The sequence below is a fragment of the Hemitrygon akajei genome, chromosome 5, assembly GCF_048418815.1.
Source record: "Hemitrygon akajei chromosome 5, sHemAka1.3, whole genome shotgun sequence".
Lineage (NCBI taxonomy): Eukaryota > Metazoa > Chordata > Chondrichthyes > Myliobatiformes > Dasyatidae > Hemitrygon > Hemitrygon akajei.
This window is the reverse complement of record NC_133128.1, coordinates 17623577-17641487: the sequence shown is the minus strand read 5'-3', so window position 1 is coordinate 17641487 and position 17911 is coordinate 17623577. Positions and strand designations below refer to the sequence as shown.

Here is a 17911-nt window from a genome sequence, read left to right as displayed (position 1 = left end):
CCACCACTCTCTGAGTCAAAAAAAACTTACCCCTCACAATATAGCTAGATTCTTAATGAGCAAAGTGGAAGCTATAGGAATACAGATTCGAAGTTATAACCAGCTAAGCTGTGATCTTATTCAATGGCAGAGCAGGCTTGAAGATCTGACTGGCCTACCTTTATTTTCTTATGGCTTCTATTCTGATTCTGCCATTTTAAGTGGACAGGTTTACAAATAATGCTTTAGTTAGAATTCTAACTTAATCAGACTAATTCAATCAAAGAAAAGAAATTCGTTTAATTCTCAATATTTATTTGTGTTCAGACTTATTAATGAATTCAGTCTCGTTACTTAGAAATGAGACAAAGCACAGAACCATAAAGTAATCATTCCCAGCAACGCGTTGCATGCCTTACCCTGCACCAAACCTTGAGCTCGTATTTTAAGAGATTTCACTTAAATTATGAAGTGCTGCTAAATTGGGTTATTTTTATTTTGGCAGTGTTCCAAGTGATTGGAATGTACGACTATATTGCACAGAATGATGACGAACTTGCGTTTACCAAAGGACAGATCATTGGTGTTCTTAACAAGGACGATCCTGATTGGTGGAAAGGGGAGCTCAATGGCGTCACAGGTCTCTTCCCATCCAACTATGTGAAGCTAACTACAGACATGGACCCAAGCCAGCAATGTAAGTGGCCTATGCAAAGTTTTTATTTGCTATCTAGTCAGTATGAAAAACATGCAGCATTGCTAAATTTCTGCTGTGCTGCTGCATTTAATCGTCTCTTTGAAGACCTTCTGTAAAGCAGTTATCTTCAATTCCCATTCCTTTTTTTTTATATAGCATGCACTTTTTTTTTTATCATTTGCATCACACTGTACATGGCCGACTCATTTCCTAGCTTGAATTTGCACATGTTTCGTTTGCTTATGTGTTGTGTTTTCCTCCTTTTTCTAGGATCATATGTTGCCCATCCCCCACTCAGGCTTGAAAGTCCTCAAAGAGACCCACTATCCCATATCACTACCAGAGGGATGATGGGAGATGCAGCCTTGATCATGTGACTTCTGCATGATCATCAACTGCCTACTGACTAGAAGAACACTGCAGAGCAGTTTACCTCATTTTACTTTAGTTGTGTATAGTCCTAGATATTTTTAGTTTGTCTTTTAATTTTTTTAAAAGGATAGTGGGTCCTTTTGTGGCTTTTGCTACCCCCCAATTTATTTCTGCACCTGTGGGGAAAACACCACTACTAGTTTTTTTTTTAAACTGCCCTTTAAATTTTAAAGCAAACCAATGTTTTCATTTTTAAACATTAATTTTAAATGACTGCATGCTTTTGTCTTGCAAAATGACCCACTATCAAGGAATGCTGCATGTGGTATTAACTCTTCAGTATGTCCTCTTTCAGAAGCTTTTTAAATTCAACATCTGATTATATTGAACAAACTTGTTACAATGTAAATGTTCAGTATTAAAAATGGTGCAAATCATAGCCACTCTGTGAAGGGTAGAGGTGCTTTTTTGAAGGGATTATTGCTACACTTAATGCAAATGAGTTTTGTGGTAATTCTCAATGAATATTCCTCAGTATATCTTGGCTCTGGTCCACAAGTTTCAAATAAATTATCAAACCTACTCTATGATTTACGAGGAATGATATGAAATACCTTTTTAGTGCAGCAGCGACAAATGTACTGTTGTGTTGTACTGCCCTCCCAAGTCTGCTTCTGCATTTTCAGTATTGTGGAAAATGGTCATCTGAGCAAAAGATCCTTGATAGGAAAGAATGTATAGAAATACTATCCTACAATTAACTGCAGTGTTTACAAATTGTAATCTTTTAGTGCATTGTATTTATACGAATTAACAAACAGTGGAGCTTTTACTTAGAATATAAAATTTGATAAATTCTGTGGCTCAGTTACGTGTCACCATCTGAAGCTGCAGGTATGAAGTGAGATCCATGCTGGAATGCTGATATTCATTTTTAAAATAGTAATATTGTTTCCAATTTTTTTATTATCTGCAATATCACTGTTTCCTAATACAAGCAGTATATGTAGTGTTAGCTTCTCATGAGGCATCTGGGTAGTGCACAAAAAAGTTGAGGCTCGAATCTAGCTTCAGTTTTTTTGTGCAGGTATTTCATTGTTATAAATATAAAGTATATATAAATATATATGATATGACCAGTATTAAGAACTGGTTGTCACATGCAACTTTGAACTACATGTACAGGTAAAAAAATTAAAAGCTCCATTTTAAAAATTGACTGTAACGTGTGTCCTTGTCTCTTTACAATACATAAATAATATTGGTTTGTGTGATTGTTCAGTGCGACTCTCTGACTTCTTGCCTTAGTGATCTTTCGTACCATGGAAAGCTATTCTTACCGAACTTTCACTTAATGAGTATCTTCTGCTTTTCAACATTGTCTTGGGCAGCGAAAGGTTTTCATGTTAAAATTCTTGGCTGCACCAGGAATTGAATACTCAACTAAAAACTTGCCTTTCCAATTTCTTTCACATAATCAGGTGACAATAACAGTAGAAATTACAGTAATACCTAGAGATAAGTGTAAGGACATGTTGGTTGCACCATCCACATTTCAGAGTAAAACAAAGAATAAATTACATAGTATTCTCACTGTTAATAAAGATTGAGGTTAACTACAGAACCTTGATTACCAGAAAGTGTTGGAGATTGCAGATCCAAAGTCTTTCACTGTGATTATCAGGTTCCTGTTGCAGTTTTTGAGATGTTGTCTTCAGGATTATTCTATTATTCTTAATGTTGTACGGTGTACTTCATTTTGGAGATTTTATTCTGCAAAGTTAACTTCAGTTCAGTAGGGATCATTCTCTATGTGACTCCATTGACCACTCGACCCTCCCCATTGATCTTTCGCCTGGCACATTTTTCTACAAGCAGGTCCAAGTGCTACACCACCTCCTTCGATGCTATTCAGGGCCCCAAGCAGTCCTTCCATGTGAGATGACACCCCAGCTGCTAGCCTGTCGAGGTCATCGACTGTATCTGGAACTCTCGGTGCAGCAGCCTCTACTTCACTGAGACCTGGTGCAGATTGTGGCACCGTATTGTCAAGTACCTTTACTCTGTCTGCCGCAAAAGGCAGGATCTCACAGTGGCTACCCATTTCAATTCGACATATCAGTTCATGATGTCGTCTACTGCCATTATGAGTCCAAGCTCAGTTCAAGAAGCAATACCTCATATTCTTTCTGGATGGCGTCCTGATGGTAATTTTGATCCCTTATTTCCACAATCCTTCTCAAATTTTCCATCCCTTATTCTGGTTACTCTCACACCTCTTCTCTTTTCCTTACCTGCTCATCACCTCCCTCTGGTTCCACCTCCTCCTTCCCATTCTTATATGATCCACTCTCTTCTCCTAAAAGATTCCTCCTCCTTCCATCTTTACCTCTTCCACATATCCCCTCCCAGCTTCTTACTTCAACCCTCTCCCCACCCCATCCACACACCATCCCTCTTATTCTGGGTGTCTGTCCCTTTCCTTCTGGTCCTGATAAAGGGTCTCTGCTGAAACATTACTTCCCTTCCATAAATGCTTGGCTGACCTGCTGAGTTCCTCCAGCATTTTGCTTGTATGCTTCGGTTTGGGGTGGTTTAATAATCCCCTACCCCACTGACTCCTGTCCAGAATGGTTTTATCTTGGAATGGTGTGTCCAGAGAGTAAACAAACCCCTTAATTTTTATCTTGTTTGTATTTGGCTTTAATTTGGGCTCTAAATCAGAACGGGATTTATTACACAGTAAAAGAATGAGTAACCAGCAGTAGCAATACAGCATTTAGTATAGAGCATGGAATACTACAGGTCCTTTGGTCACGATGTTCTGCCAACCTTTTAACCTACACTAAGATCAATCTCATCCTTCCCTCCTACATGATGCTGTATTTTTCTACCATCCATGTGCCTATCTAAGAGTTTCTTAGGTTCCCCTGCTGTATCTGCCTCTACCACCACCCCTGGCAGGTTATTCCACGCACCCACCACTCTGTGTAAATAAAAAAAATAAACTTGCAGTTTAGTAACATTTGATTAACAAATGTGCAGGTCTCTGTATAGTGTTATGAAAACAACAAACTTCTAGAAAAATTCAGCAGATGGTCAGCATCTGTGGAGAGTGGAAGTTATGATTCCGGAGTTGGGGAAAACTTAGAAAACAAGCATGTTTAAACTTGCAGAGGATGGGTTGAAATAGGGAGGACATGTGACCAAGAGAAAACAGATACTTTTCAAAAAGGAAAAAGTGCTGAAGATGGGATAATAGTTGCTAATCTTTCTAAGTAAAAGGGGGACGTGGTTAAGGGGACAATAATTGATGACGGAGATGCAGGAAACAGTGGTTGATGGAACTCTGAAGTAAATGAGAATGGGCAGGTCAGTCAGCATCTGCAGAGAGCTGAAAGTGAATTGTTTCAGAACTAGCCAAAGACTAAAAATCAGAAATCTGGAAGCTCAATATGGGGGGGAAAAAAACAAAGTACTGGAGCCCAATAGCATCTGTGGGCAGAGGCACAAAGCTAGCATGCAGGTTTGATGAGCCCCACCATGAAAGGTCACCAACTTGAACAGCCAGCTCCTGCCTTCCTCCCCATTGATCTTCTGACCAGCTGATCACCCCAGCATAAAGGAACTGACTAGGTCCAAGTCCAACTGAAAAGGCTGCTTCTCTAGAACTATTGAGCTCCAAAGGTTGATGTGTGCCTAAATAGAAAATGAGATCTAGTTTCTTAGTCTTGCACTGGGCTTTGTTGAACAGCGCAAACATCTTGAAGATGAAGAGCAGAACAGGATCGTGAACTTAAATCACTGGCAGCCAAGAGTTTTGGGTCACCCTGAGGACAGAGGAGAGATGTTGTGCAGTCTGCTTTCTTTCTCCTATACCTGGAGCACAAAAAAGCAGGACACTGAACAAAATTCAAATGGGTTGCTGTTTCCCCTGAAAGCAATATTTTGGTCCATGATGGTAGGGACAAAAGAGGTAAACATAGAACGTTATAGCGCAGTGCAGGCCCTTAGGCCCACAATGTTGTGCCGACCCCTTTAACCTTTCAATTTAACCCTTCCCTCCTCCCCTCTTTCATCCATTTAACAGTTTCTTGAATGTCCCAAATGTATCTGCTTCTATCACCGTCCCACCCACTCTGTGTTCTATGCACCCACTGCTGTGTATTAAAAGAAACTTGACCTCTGACAACCCCCCATACTTTTCTCCAATCATCTTAAAATTATGCCCTCTTATGTTAGCCATTTATGCCCTAGGAAGAAGTACCCAGCATCTCTTACACCTCTATCACGTCTCCCCTCATCCCTTTGCTCCAAAGAGAAAAGCCCTAGTTTGCTCAACCAATCCTCATAGACATGTTCTCTAATCTAGACAGCATTTTTGTAAAACTTCTTTGCAACCCATCTAAAGCTTCCATACATAGCCTTTCTATAATAAGGTGACAGGAACTGAACACAATACTCCCAAGTGTGCTCAAACCAGGATTTTATAGTGCTATAAAGGGCCAGGTCTTGCACCTTGTGCTGTTGTATAGGGAAGTGTTGTGACAAGTGAAATGAGTGAACTCTTTGAGAATTAGAGGGGGAAGAAATAATTGAACACTGAAGAGTGTGAAGAGGAAGTTGTCTCTTCTGGTGGTGGCATCTCATTAGAGGTGTGGATATTCTGGAGAATAATCCATAGGAGATGATGGGATGAAAGGGCAAGGACAAAGAGCCCCCTATCCTATGAGAGCAGAGAGTAGAAACAGGAAATAGAACAGATGTGATTGAGAATCCTGTCTATGATTTTATGGAAGGTTATGGAAAATGACTTCTTGGAACCATTGGAAAGTTGATAGGTTGTTGATTAGTAAGGGCATTAAAGGTTTGGGGAAAAGATAGGGGAGTGGAATTAAGAGGGAAAATAAATGAGCCATGATGGAGTGGCAGAGCAGACATGATGGGCTGAATGGTCTACTAATGCTGCTCCTTGTTCTTAATGTCTTATGGTTTCTAAAGTGTCACCAGAAGGATGTGAGAATAGTGGGGAAGGTGGAGACAGTATGACATATTTGCAGAAACGGAGTCTGATGGCACCTGGTCAAGATGGCTGTGGAAGTGTATGGGTTTGTAATGGACGTTGAACATAGAACATTATATCTCAATATGGGTCCTTCAGCCCATTATTTGTTCTCTTGTTGCCTGAGATGGAGAAGTTGATAAAAGGAAAGGAAAATCCAAAGATTTACCAAATAAAATTGCATATTGTCGAAGCTGCACTCAACAGTGATGAAACTTTTGAATTCTGTATGTGCACCAATATAGTCATTGATATAAAAAGAGATGGGCTGATGCTAAGTAGGATTGATACGATGATAAGAAAAATATGGACGTAACTTGGACCCATGCAGGTTCCTTTGGGGGGGGGGAGGGGAGCGAGTGGAGTTCAAAGAGGAGCTGTTCAATATTCAGAATAAATTTGAGATATTGAGGGGAGCTGGCTCTCTGTTCAAGGAAGATGTGAAGATCCATTATCCTGGTCTGCTGTGAAGATGTTCATTGAATGTATAAAGGGAAAACGGTAGGACCTGCAAACTGTTTGTGGTGGGGGATTCAGAGGTGCAGTGAAATTATGAGGGAGGAAGTTTGATTAGAAGAGGGGAGAAAGTAAATGGTGAAGAAACCCATTGGAAGGAATATGTTCTGTAGGATATGAAAGGAACTCACACCAACCATTGTTCCAGTATTTTCATCTTTGTTTCAGATTACTTGCTATTAAGTTTGTTTTTCCTTTTTGGATCCCTGACCAGTCCCATTAAGTTCACTTATTCTTTCTCCACATTTGCTGCTGATATGTTGGAGACATTTCCTGTTCCAGATTTTCAGCGTGTGTTCTGTATTTCAGTTCCAGCAAGTTATTTTTCTTTCTCCCTCCTGCCTTCCTGTCCACTCCACTGCCAAATGGAATAGCTCCATTTATCAAGCTATCAGCACCCCCTCCTGGTCAAAATCAGACCATGTCATTTGCTTTCTCTTGGTCTCCACCATTCCTCTTTTCAGCAGGGCTGAATATTAAATGAAGAAACATCCATTATTGATCTAGAAAGATCAATAGCATGACAACAGGCCATTTGGCCAATTCATCCTTGCCAACTGTGTTGACCAGTGAGCTCACCCCATCAGCCCATTATTGGCCCATTGCCCTCCCTGCTATCCTAGAAGACTTTTTAAATTACTAATGTACCCACCTCAACCACTATTTCTGGCAGCATCATTCCAAATACGCACCACCTTTTGATGTCGCTTTTAAATCTCTCACCTCTGATCATAAATCCTTGTCCTTTAGCATACCCTACCTGGGGAGAAAAAAAGACTCTTCTTTCACCTGATCTGTTCCCCTCATGATCTTTTATACCTCAGTGAGATCACCCTTCAATCTTCAACATTCCAGGTAATAGTCCAAGACTACACAAGGCAACACACACAAAATGCTGGAGGAGCTCAGCAGGGTCTCAGTCTTCAATGTCAACTGTTTACTCTTTTCCATAGATGCTGCCTGACCTGCTGAGTTCCACCATAATTTTGGTGTGTTGCTTTGGATTTCCAGCATCTGCAAATTTTCTGTGCTTGTGATGCTACGGTCTAGTCAACACTAGTTTCCCTTGTCGCTCTGGGCCCCAAAAATCCAGGCAGCAGGCTGGCAAATCTTTTTTTGCAGTTTTTTCTACTTTAATAATATCTGAAATCTTAACTGTTCCCCTCTCCACAGATGCTGCCTGGTCTGCTGGGTGTTTCCAGAGTTTTCTGCCATGGTTTCAGTTTTTCATCGTATACAGTTTATTGACATACACTCAGTGGTCACTTTATTAGGTACACCTGCTCATGAATGCAAAAATCTAATCAGCCAATCATGTGGCAGCAATTCAATGCATAGAAGTTTTCAGACATGGTCAAGAGGTTCAGTTGTTGTTCAGACCAAACATCAGAACAGGGAGGAAACGTGATCTAAGTGACTGACCATGGAATGATTATCAGTGCTAGATAGGCTGGTTTGAGTATCTCTGTTACTGCTGATCTCTTGAGAATTTCATGCACAGCAATCTCTTGAGAGTTTACAGATGAAGATGCAAAAAAAAGCAAAAATCATTCAATGAGTGGCAGTTCTCTGGGTGAAAAAGCCTTGTTAATGAGAGAGGTCAGAGAAGAATGGCCAGATTGTTTCAAGCTGACAGGAAGGCAACGGTAACTCAAATAATCACATGTTACCATAGTGATGTGCAGAAGAGCACCTCTGAATGCACAACACATTGAACCTTGAAGTGGGTGGGCTACAGCAGCAGAAGACCACAAACATACACTTAATGGCTACACTATTAGGTGCAGAAGGTACCCAATAAAGTGGCCACTAGATGTATTTTTTCGCTACACAGTTTTCTAATATGACGGCTGCACCTCAAAGTCTACAGGCACTCTGATTTGTGGGTTTCAAACAAATGAACCATTTGACCAACTCTTAAAGGCTGTCAAGCACTGCTCTCTTTTTAGATAATGGTTTGTGTTTGAATGGAATGCTTTGACCCGGCTATTAGAAATGTATAACTACAAAATGAACAGATATTTTCATGGTGATGAACAGCTGTTAAATATTAAGCTTTTTTTAAACAGCTGATCTTTTGGTAAAAAAATATATGCATGCTTTTTAAGTATATGAGAATGAGAAAAGCTCAGTATCCTGCCTTTGGCTTCTTTGACGTAGTCAACCTTAGTTTCATAACTTTAGTTGTATATTCTTTCCATATTACAGCGCCGATTTTAAAAGTATCCACTCCCTTGGAAGTTTTTATGTTTAAATGTCTTACAACATTGAATCACAGTGGATTTAATTTGGCTTTTTTGACAGTGATCAACAGAAATAGACTCTTTCATGTCAAGTGATAATAAATATTCTACAAATTGGTCTAAATTATTACAATTATTAACATCAAAATAATTGATTGCATAAGTATTCACCCCTTTCAAGTCAGTATGTAGTAGATGCGCCTTCTGTCTGTGTTGGTAGGTCTCTATAAGCTTTGCACATCTGAATAGTGCAATATTTCCTCAATCTTCTTTACAAAACTGCTTAAACTCAGATTGCTTGGGGATTGTGAGTGAACAACCCTTTTCAAGTCCAACCACAAATTCTCAATTGGATTGAGCTCTGGACTCTGACTTGGCCACTCCAGGACATTAACTTTGTTGTTTTTAAGCCATTCCTGTGTAGCTTTGGCTCTGTGCTTGGGATTATTGACTTGCTGGAAAACAAATCGTCTCCCAAGTCACAGTTCTCTTGCAGACTGCATCAGATTTTTTGCCAGGATTTGCTTACGTTCATTTTACCCTCTACCCTCACAAACCTTCCAGGGCCTGCTGCAGTGAAGCATCCCCCAGCATGATGCAGCCAACACCTTGCTTCATAGTAGGGATGATAGGTTTTTGATGATATGTGGTGTTAGTCTGATGGATGAATAGCTCAATTTTGGTTTCATTAGACCATTAAACCTTTTTCCAGCTGACTTCAGACTCTCCCACATGGCTTCCAGCAAGCTCTAGCTGGGATTTCATGTGAGGTTTTTTTCAACAGTGGCTATCTCTTTGCCACTCTCCATAACGCTGCGACTGGAGAGGCACCTGGCCAACAGTTGTTGTACGCGCAGTCTCTCCCATCTCAGCCATTGAAGCTTGTAACTCCTCCAGAGTTGTCATAGGTCTCTTGGTGGCCTCCCTCACTAGTCCCCTTCTTGCATGGTCACTCAGCTTTTGAGAACAGCCTCTTCTAGGCAGATTTACAGCTGTGCCATATTCTTTTCATTTCTTGATGATTGACTTAACTGTACTCCAAGGGATATTCAGTGACTTGGAAATTTTCCTGTATCCATCTCCTGACTTGTACTTTTCAATACCTCTTTGCAGAGTTGCTTGGAGTGTTCCTTTGTCTTCATGGTGTAGTTTTTGCCAGGATACTGACTCACCAGCAGTTGGGCCTTCCAGATACAGGTGTATTTTTACTACAATCAATTGAAACACCTTGAATGCACACAGGTGATCTCCATTAACTGATCATGTGACTTCTAAAACCAGTTAGCTGCACCAGTGATGATTTGTGTGCCATATTAAAGGGAATGAAAACTTATGCAATCAATTATTTTGTGTTTTGTAGAGATCTGCTTTCACTTTGACATGAAAGAGTCTTTTTCTGCTGATTGGTGTGAAGAAAAGCCAGATTAAATCCACTGTGTTTCAATGCTGCCAAAACAATAAAAACTTCCAATGATGCCTACTTTTTGTAGGCACTGTAATTATATGGTGTACTGCAATGTGACAATTGACTGCCAGGGCTGACAAATGAAGGTGTTTGTCTAATTACTTTCTTTCTTATTCACTGCTAATTAAGTCCTTTCTAAATCTAGGGATAGTATGAAATCCAGTTACTTCACTACTTGTAATCTATGGTAGGTTTTTGGCAAAACATTAATATTGCCTGATTTGACCATTTTCATCTGTGGTTAGAATATAGAATGGTATAGAATAGGAACAGGTCCTTCAGGTAATGATGTTGTGCCAACCTAATTAAACTAATCCCTTCTACCTCCATGTTATTCATTCTCTGCACATTTATGAGCCTATTTGAGAACCCCTAGCATATCTTCCTTCTCTATCACTGGTAGTGCATTCCAGGCACCCACCATGCTCTTTGTTTAAAAGAGAAACTTGCCCCTCACATCTTTAAACTTACCACCTCTTACCTTAAATTTGTACTGTTAGATATTTAAACTCTGGTATAAAGATAACATATGACTGTTAGATATAGGACTATAATTGGGCCACTTGGCCCATTGAGTCTGCTCTGCTATTTCATCATGGCTGATCCTCTTTCCCTCTCGGTCCCAATCTCCTGCCTTCTTCCCAGTATCCCTTCATGCCTTGACTAATCAAGAATATATCAACCTCTGCCTTAAATATATCTAATGAATTGGCCTCCACAGATGCCTGTGGCAATGAATTCCACAGATTCACTACTCTCTGGCTAAAGAAATTCCTCCTCATCTCCACTCTAAATGGATGTTCCTCTATTCTGAGGCTGTGTCTTCTGGTCCTAGACTCCCCCACCAGAGGAAACGTCCTCTCCACATCCACTCTATCTAGGCCTTTCAGCGTTCAATAGATTTCAATGAGACCCTCCCCTCATTCTTCTGCATTCCTATGAGTACAGGCCCAGAGTATACATACACTCCAAATATGACAAGCCTTTCAATCCAAAATCATTTTGTGAACCTCCTTTGAGCCCTCTCCAATGTCAGCACATGCAGATACTGGGTTTGTTCTATCTGTGCCTCCCATAATCTAATAAACTTCTATCAAGTCTCCCCTCAGCTTCTGTACTATAAGTAATATGTCCATCAGCTCTAGAGAAAACAACCCAAGCCTGCCCATGCTCTCCTTATTACACATACCCTCTAATCCAGGCAGTATCCTGTTAACATCTGCACCCTCTCCAAAACCTCCACATCATTCCTAATTATAATTTGCTGGAATGGCCAGAATAGGATGCAATGCCCCAGATGCACCCAACCAGAGTTTCATAAAGCTGCAACATAACTTCCTGACTCTTGAACTCAATGTTGCGATTAATAGAGGCAAGCGTGTCATATACCACCTTTTCCACTCTTTCCAACTCGAGTCTCCAATATTCTCAAAAGTTTTTTTTTAAAGAGGTTCCATTTCAAAACTGGGACCTTCTTTATAGATCACGGTTTCAGATTTGCTGTTGGTATACTTATTTCTGAGCTTGAACAATGCATCATTTGTTTTTAAAGTAAATTTTAATAAATGAAATTCATCAAGATACCAGTTCCTCATAGGTTATAATAAGGATTCTTTATTTAATTATAATTAAACTTGGGTAGTTGTTCTCTTTCAAATATAAATTGTCAAAAAAAAATTTATGTGAAGGATTTTCTTTCTACATATCACTCACTGTGCTGGGGCACACTGTGCCATTTTTAGTCTCGATACTGAGGAAGCATGCAGGAATTGTGCCCCTACATATGTCCTAATCCTCTACTGTTACACTTGCTATGGCATACTTTTGGAGAAGGTATTATACAAACCCTACAAAACATAGAAAAGGTATCGGAAGAGCCTACAAAAAGTAATGGATACAGCCGAGTCTATCACAGGAAAAGCCTCCCCCATCCCCCTCCATTAGCCACATCTGCAAGGAGTGCTGCCATGAGAAAGCAGCAGCCATAATCAGGGAACCACACCATCCAGGCCATGCTCTATTCTCACTGCTACCATTGGGAAGGAGATCCCATACCACTGAGTTCAGGAACAGTTGTTACCCTTCAACCATCAGGCTCCTGAACCAGCATGAATAACTTCACTCACCTTAACACTGAACTGATTCCACAAACTATGGACTCACAAGGACTCTACAACTCACGTTCTCAATGTTATTTGTTTGTTTGTTTGTTTAGTAGTTGTCAGGATTTCATTGATTCTATTGTATTTCTTTGTTCTACTGTGAATGCCTGGAAGAAAATTAATCTCAGGGTAGGATATGGGGATATATATGGACTTTAATGATACATTACTTTTAAACTTTGAAAAGGTTGATCCAGTGTATTCCTAAAATGAAGAGATTGTCTTATGAAGACAACTCAAGCAGTTTGGACCTGTGCTCATTGTGTGAGATGTGATCCTCTCGACAACGTCAAGACTGACCATGTTTCCCTGTCATGTCAGAGTCTAGAACAATGGGCATTGTTTCTGAACAAGGGGTTGCTCATTTAAGATAGCGACACCATACAATATAGCAGCAGAAGTGGACCGTGCAATCATGGCTGTTTTTATTATCCCTCTCAACTCCATTCTCTTGCTTTCTCCCCGTAACCTTTGACAGCCTTACTGATCAAGAACCTGTCAACTGCTGCTTTAAATATACCCCGTGACAGGAGGAATTTCTTCTCAGCAGGTAGTGAATCTTTGGATTTCCCTACCCAGAATACTAGGGGGACTGATTCACTGAAAATACTCAACATTGAGACAGACTATTTTTTGGTGCAGAATTGAATCAAGACTTTGGGGGGACAGGCAGAAAGGTGGAGCTGAGGCCAAGATCTAATCAGCCTTGATCTTATTGAAAGGCTGTAGGGATGAGGGGCCTGTCCTGACCCTGTTGTATGATCTCAAACTCAGATCGTAAGCACTTGTGGTGCACCGTGTTTGCACTGATTAAAACATTTGAATAAAAAGTCATAGAGTAAAGTACATGGACAAATAGCTGAAAGCTGAGTGAATTAATACAGTCAGACTTCTCATAGTCGAGCAGCAATTCTATGAGCAGAGTTATTTTGAAAGAATGGTCAATATTACACAAGTAATTCAGATTTATTTATCATGTACATGGAAACATACAGTGAAATGTGTCTTTTGTGTGAACAGTCAACACACTCAAGGATGTGCTGGGGGAAGCCCTCACATTCCAGCAACAACATAGCATGCCCACTATATTCAACACAATATAACATACAACTCAGAATAACAGAAGCAGCAGCAGCAGCAACAACATCAAAGCAAGCCCCTTTCCCACCCTACCATCCCCTCACACACACACACACACACACACGCCTCCAACTCCAGGGCAAGCAGCCTCTAGGCCTCCAGAGTCCTTGGCCACAGACAAGTATTATACATCACTATAAATGATCATAGGTCGATATTGAGTATTAATTACAGCAAAGTCTAAAATCTAATAGAAATGAGTGAAGTTACTTAATAAATCCTTCAGGCACCCAATAAACAGTCGTAAGTACAGTAATGTATTAAGTCACTTGTGCTAAGTTGACTTTTTGTGGCTGAGTTGTCTGCAGAGTTAAGTCAATGAATCTGTTTTTGACAGCGAGGTTTAATTCAACTTGCCCTTCATGAGCTAGGGCCGGTTCTACTTTCCCAATAATTTTGAGCATTTATTAAAGCTGAGAAATGCTTTTCTTAATCTGAAACATATTTTAACACACTGTGGATTAATTGACATCTTCACTTGTCTGCTTGAATTGTTGCTGCTTTGAAATCCTTCCATTATTTTGTACCTCCTTATGTTTTTACCCTTTGAGGTCTCCGCCTTGTAGATGCTGGAAATCTTGAGCAGTCAAACAAAATGCTGGAGGAACTCAGCAGGTCAGGCTACATCGATGGAGAGGAATAAACAATTGATGTTTCCGGATGAGACTGTATTCAAATGTCAGCTGCTTATTCCCCTCCACAGATGCAGACCGATTTGCTGTGTTCCTCCAGCATTTTGTGCATGTTGCTCGAGGTCTCTGCTCCAGTTTTATCCTTTGCTGTTCTGACAGACATACCATTGGCTGTCAAAACTTGCTCTGGAATTTCCCCTCTGAATCGTCTACATTCTCCTGTCAAGAATTCCCTCTCTAAACAGAACCAGTCCCAATATATGTGGCTCAGTGCCAAAGTTTGTTCAATTAGTTTTAACACATTGAGATATCTTGAGAAAAGAAGGCTTGCAGCTGGTTATTTCCAACATTCACAACTTTTGTTTTTAACTACCTTAGAATGCACTGCAATAAAAAGATCAATATGAATTTAGGTTATTGCTGCTCAGTAAGCATTGATAGAAAGCAAAGACAAATCTGGAGAATTGGCAGGTATTCCCATTACTTCTATAAAATATATCAGGATCACCCTGCAAAAATATGGCCTCCTGTTCTGCTTTACTTAACTATTGACTTAACTCTATTTGTGTGTCTTGTGTTTGGGGGGGGGGGGGGGGTTCATCTTCCATTCATTTAACCAATGGAGATGATTTCCACTCCTCTTCCACCAGTCTGTCTGGGTGAACACCTGTGGTTGTTTTGAGAGTCAGGAAAATGGGTTTCTCACAATGCTTTCCTTCACTTAAATTTAAAACCTGTTCTTTACTGAGCAAATGCAAATTTCAGGATTCAGAATTCGGTTTATTAACACTGATGTGTCTCATGAAATCTGTTTTATGGCAGCAATACAAATATACATTAACTTACAATAAGGAATACGGTATGTATCTTATTGATAAGTTACAATAAGGTATATATATCTATTAACAACAGCACTCCTGTACCTATTAAAAACGTCCTCAATGCTGGGGAAGCCAGTGTCTATGATGAAGCTGGTTGAGTTTACAACCCTCTTGTGTCTTTTTCTGATCCTGTGCATTGCCCCCACACCCCCCCCCCCCCCCCCATACCAGACAGCGATGCAGCCAGTTAGGATATTCTCCACGGTACATCTGTAGAAATTTCTGAGAGTCTTTGGTGATATTCTACATCTTTTCAAACTCCTAATGAAGTATAGCTACTGGCATGCCTTTTTTTGTAATTGCATCAATACCTTGGGCCCAGGATAGTTCTTCAGAGATGTTAACACCCAGGAACTTGAAGCTACTCACTCTTTCCACTACTGACCCCTCTATGAGGACTATTGTGCATTCCCTCGACTTGATGTGACTTGAGTTACTAATGAAACCTTCCACTCATGGGAATTGTAGTACTGTGCTGCACCAGTATTGGATACATTGGTAGCTTTCAAGAATTGTTGAATATATAGAGAAACAAAATGACTTGGTTGTTCCACGTCAGAATATCACTGGTGCAGCATATTATGTCCAACAGTGTAAAACTAAATCTAGTTCAATGAACCATGTCTTGCAACTTCATGCTGTTCATGTCCTTTGGCTTAGATTTTATATCCTGGAACTTTTTAAAAGAACTCAAGGACTCATTGGCACCAAACATATGGTTCAAATTTTTTGTGATTAATTTTTTAAGGCAAACGTTTAGGCATACCAGCAACCAGGGTCCAATTCCCACCGCTGTCTGTAAGGAGTTTATAAGTTCTCCCCATGACCGCATGGGTTTCCTCCAGTGCTCCAGTTTCCTGACACAGTCCAAAGACGATCATTGTAATTGTCCCATTAGTAGGCTAGTGTTAAAATGGGGGATTGCTGGGCGACACAGCTCAAAGGGCTGCTTGTTTCGTGCTGTTTCTCGATAAATAAATAAATAAAAGCTTGCCACTTTATTTAACACAGCACCTTTACCAGGGATTATTTGAATTTATAAAGTGCTTGCTGGCTATAATTTGATTAAGTGAAATCTTTAAAGTGGAAAATATTCCTCACGCTCGAGACAAACTTATTAAAGGAACGAGTTGTCTTGAAAGATAATCCAAAAAGAGGAGTTTTATGAAGGTTTTTTTGAAAATTGGTTGAGATGCAAAAGGAGGAAGGGATATGCAGTCATATAGTGTATGACCGAGGCTGGGGAAAGGGCTACAAAGAATGCCTGCAAGGCTAAGATACGTGCAAGAGTTGGTAGACTGAAGTAGGTGAGAAAGGATGCAAAAATCATATTGAATGGAGAGGTGTGGAGATGTAAGTTCATTGTGTTTAAGAATGGAAAGCCATTGTAAATCAGTGAAGATGAGTATGCTGGGAAAGAGAGATTGCCTTAACCTTAAGAGATTGAATTTGCCAAATCAGGCACTTCAGACACTGCCAATGACATCACTAAACAGTTGTTCAAGTTCATGTTTGTTCAATGTCATTTCTGGTGCACAAGTGTAAAGGAGAAAAAGTCATTGTTACTCCAAATTCAATGCAGCACAAAAAAACTTAAATAATACAATAAATATAAATATGTGAAATAGTTTATATAGATTGATTGTATGTCCATAAATTGACACTAGGCTGTACATAAGGTGACTGACAGGAAATGATGAAATAGTCATGATGGTTGGAGGTGTTGATCAGCCTTACTGCTTGGGGAAGGTATCTGTTTCTGAGTCTGGTAGTCCTGGTATGGATGCTACGTAACTTCCTTCCTGGAGAGAATGGGACAAACAGTTCATGAGCAAGGTGGGTGGGAACCTTCATGATGTCACTAGGGGGAATCTCATTGAAACCCTCTGAAAGGCCAAGATAGAGGTAGTATAGCAGTTAGCATAACACTATTACAGCATCACTGACCTGGGTTAATTTGCTGGCACAATCTGTAAGGAGTTTGCACGTTCTCCCCATGACTTTGTGGGTTTCTGCCACGTGCTCTGGTTTCCTTCCATATTCCAAAAACATACAGGTTTGTAAGTTAGTTGGTTGCGTGGGTTTAATTGGGCGAAGCTGGCTCATTGAGCCAGAGGGGGCTGTTACCATGCTGTACCTTTAAAATAAAATAAATAGAGTGTGGGTGGGGAGTGGAGGTGACATGGGAGAATCTACGAACAGAGGGCAGAGGATCCAGAGTAGAAGGATATATGGAAAAGGATCTAGTGCTTTCCTGGTGTATATGATGACTAAACTCTTCTCGGGCTCTTAGCAAGGTACAGGTATCAATTTTAACCGATGTTTCGATGACAAACTCTGCCATCTTTGTCAGGGATGATGCTGACTTGTCTAGTCAGGTTGTATATAATGTCAAGTCAAATCAATACCTGTGCCCAGCTGGAAACGCAAGAAGAGTTTATTTGTCAGAAGGATATACCTTTCGGACTAAAGAGGAATTTCTTTAGCCTGAGGTTGGTGAATCGGTGGAATTCTTTGCCACAGGCGACCGTGGAGGCCAAGACATTGGGTATATTTAAAGTGGAGGTTGTTGGGTTTTTGATGAGTAAGGGTGGCAAAGGTTACGGGGATAATGCAGAATAATGGAGTTGAGAGGGATAATAAATCAGCCATGATGGAATGGCAAAGCATTCTTGGTGGGCCAAATGGCCTAATTCTGCTGCTGTGTTCTATGGTTACATTTCGGGAAATAACATGTGGACAGTATGTTTACATCTTAAGTT

At 40.3% G+C, this 17911-nt stretch overlaps 1 protein-coding gene across 4 annotated transcripts in view; it reads left to right on the top strand.

Moving 5' to 3' along the window:
• Positions 1 to 17911, top strand: part of itsn1 (intersectin 1 (SH3 domain protein)) — a 233172-nt gene that overhangs the window by 164486 nt on the left and 50775 nt on the right. For all 4 annotated transcript variants that reach the window (XM_073044892.1, XM_073044891.1, XM_073044890.1 and 1 more), the window contains one exon: positions 485 to 676. In XM_073044892.1, coding sequence (XP_072900993.1) covers positions 485 to 676 — 192 coding nt within the window. The remainder of the gene's footprint in view (positions 1 to 484; positions 677 to 17911) is intronic.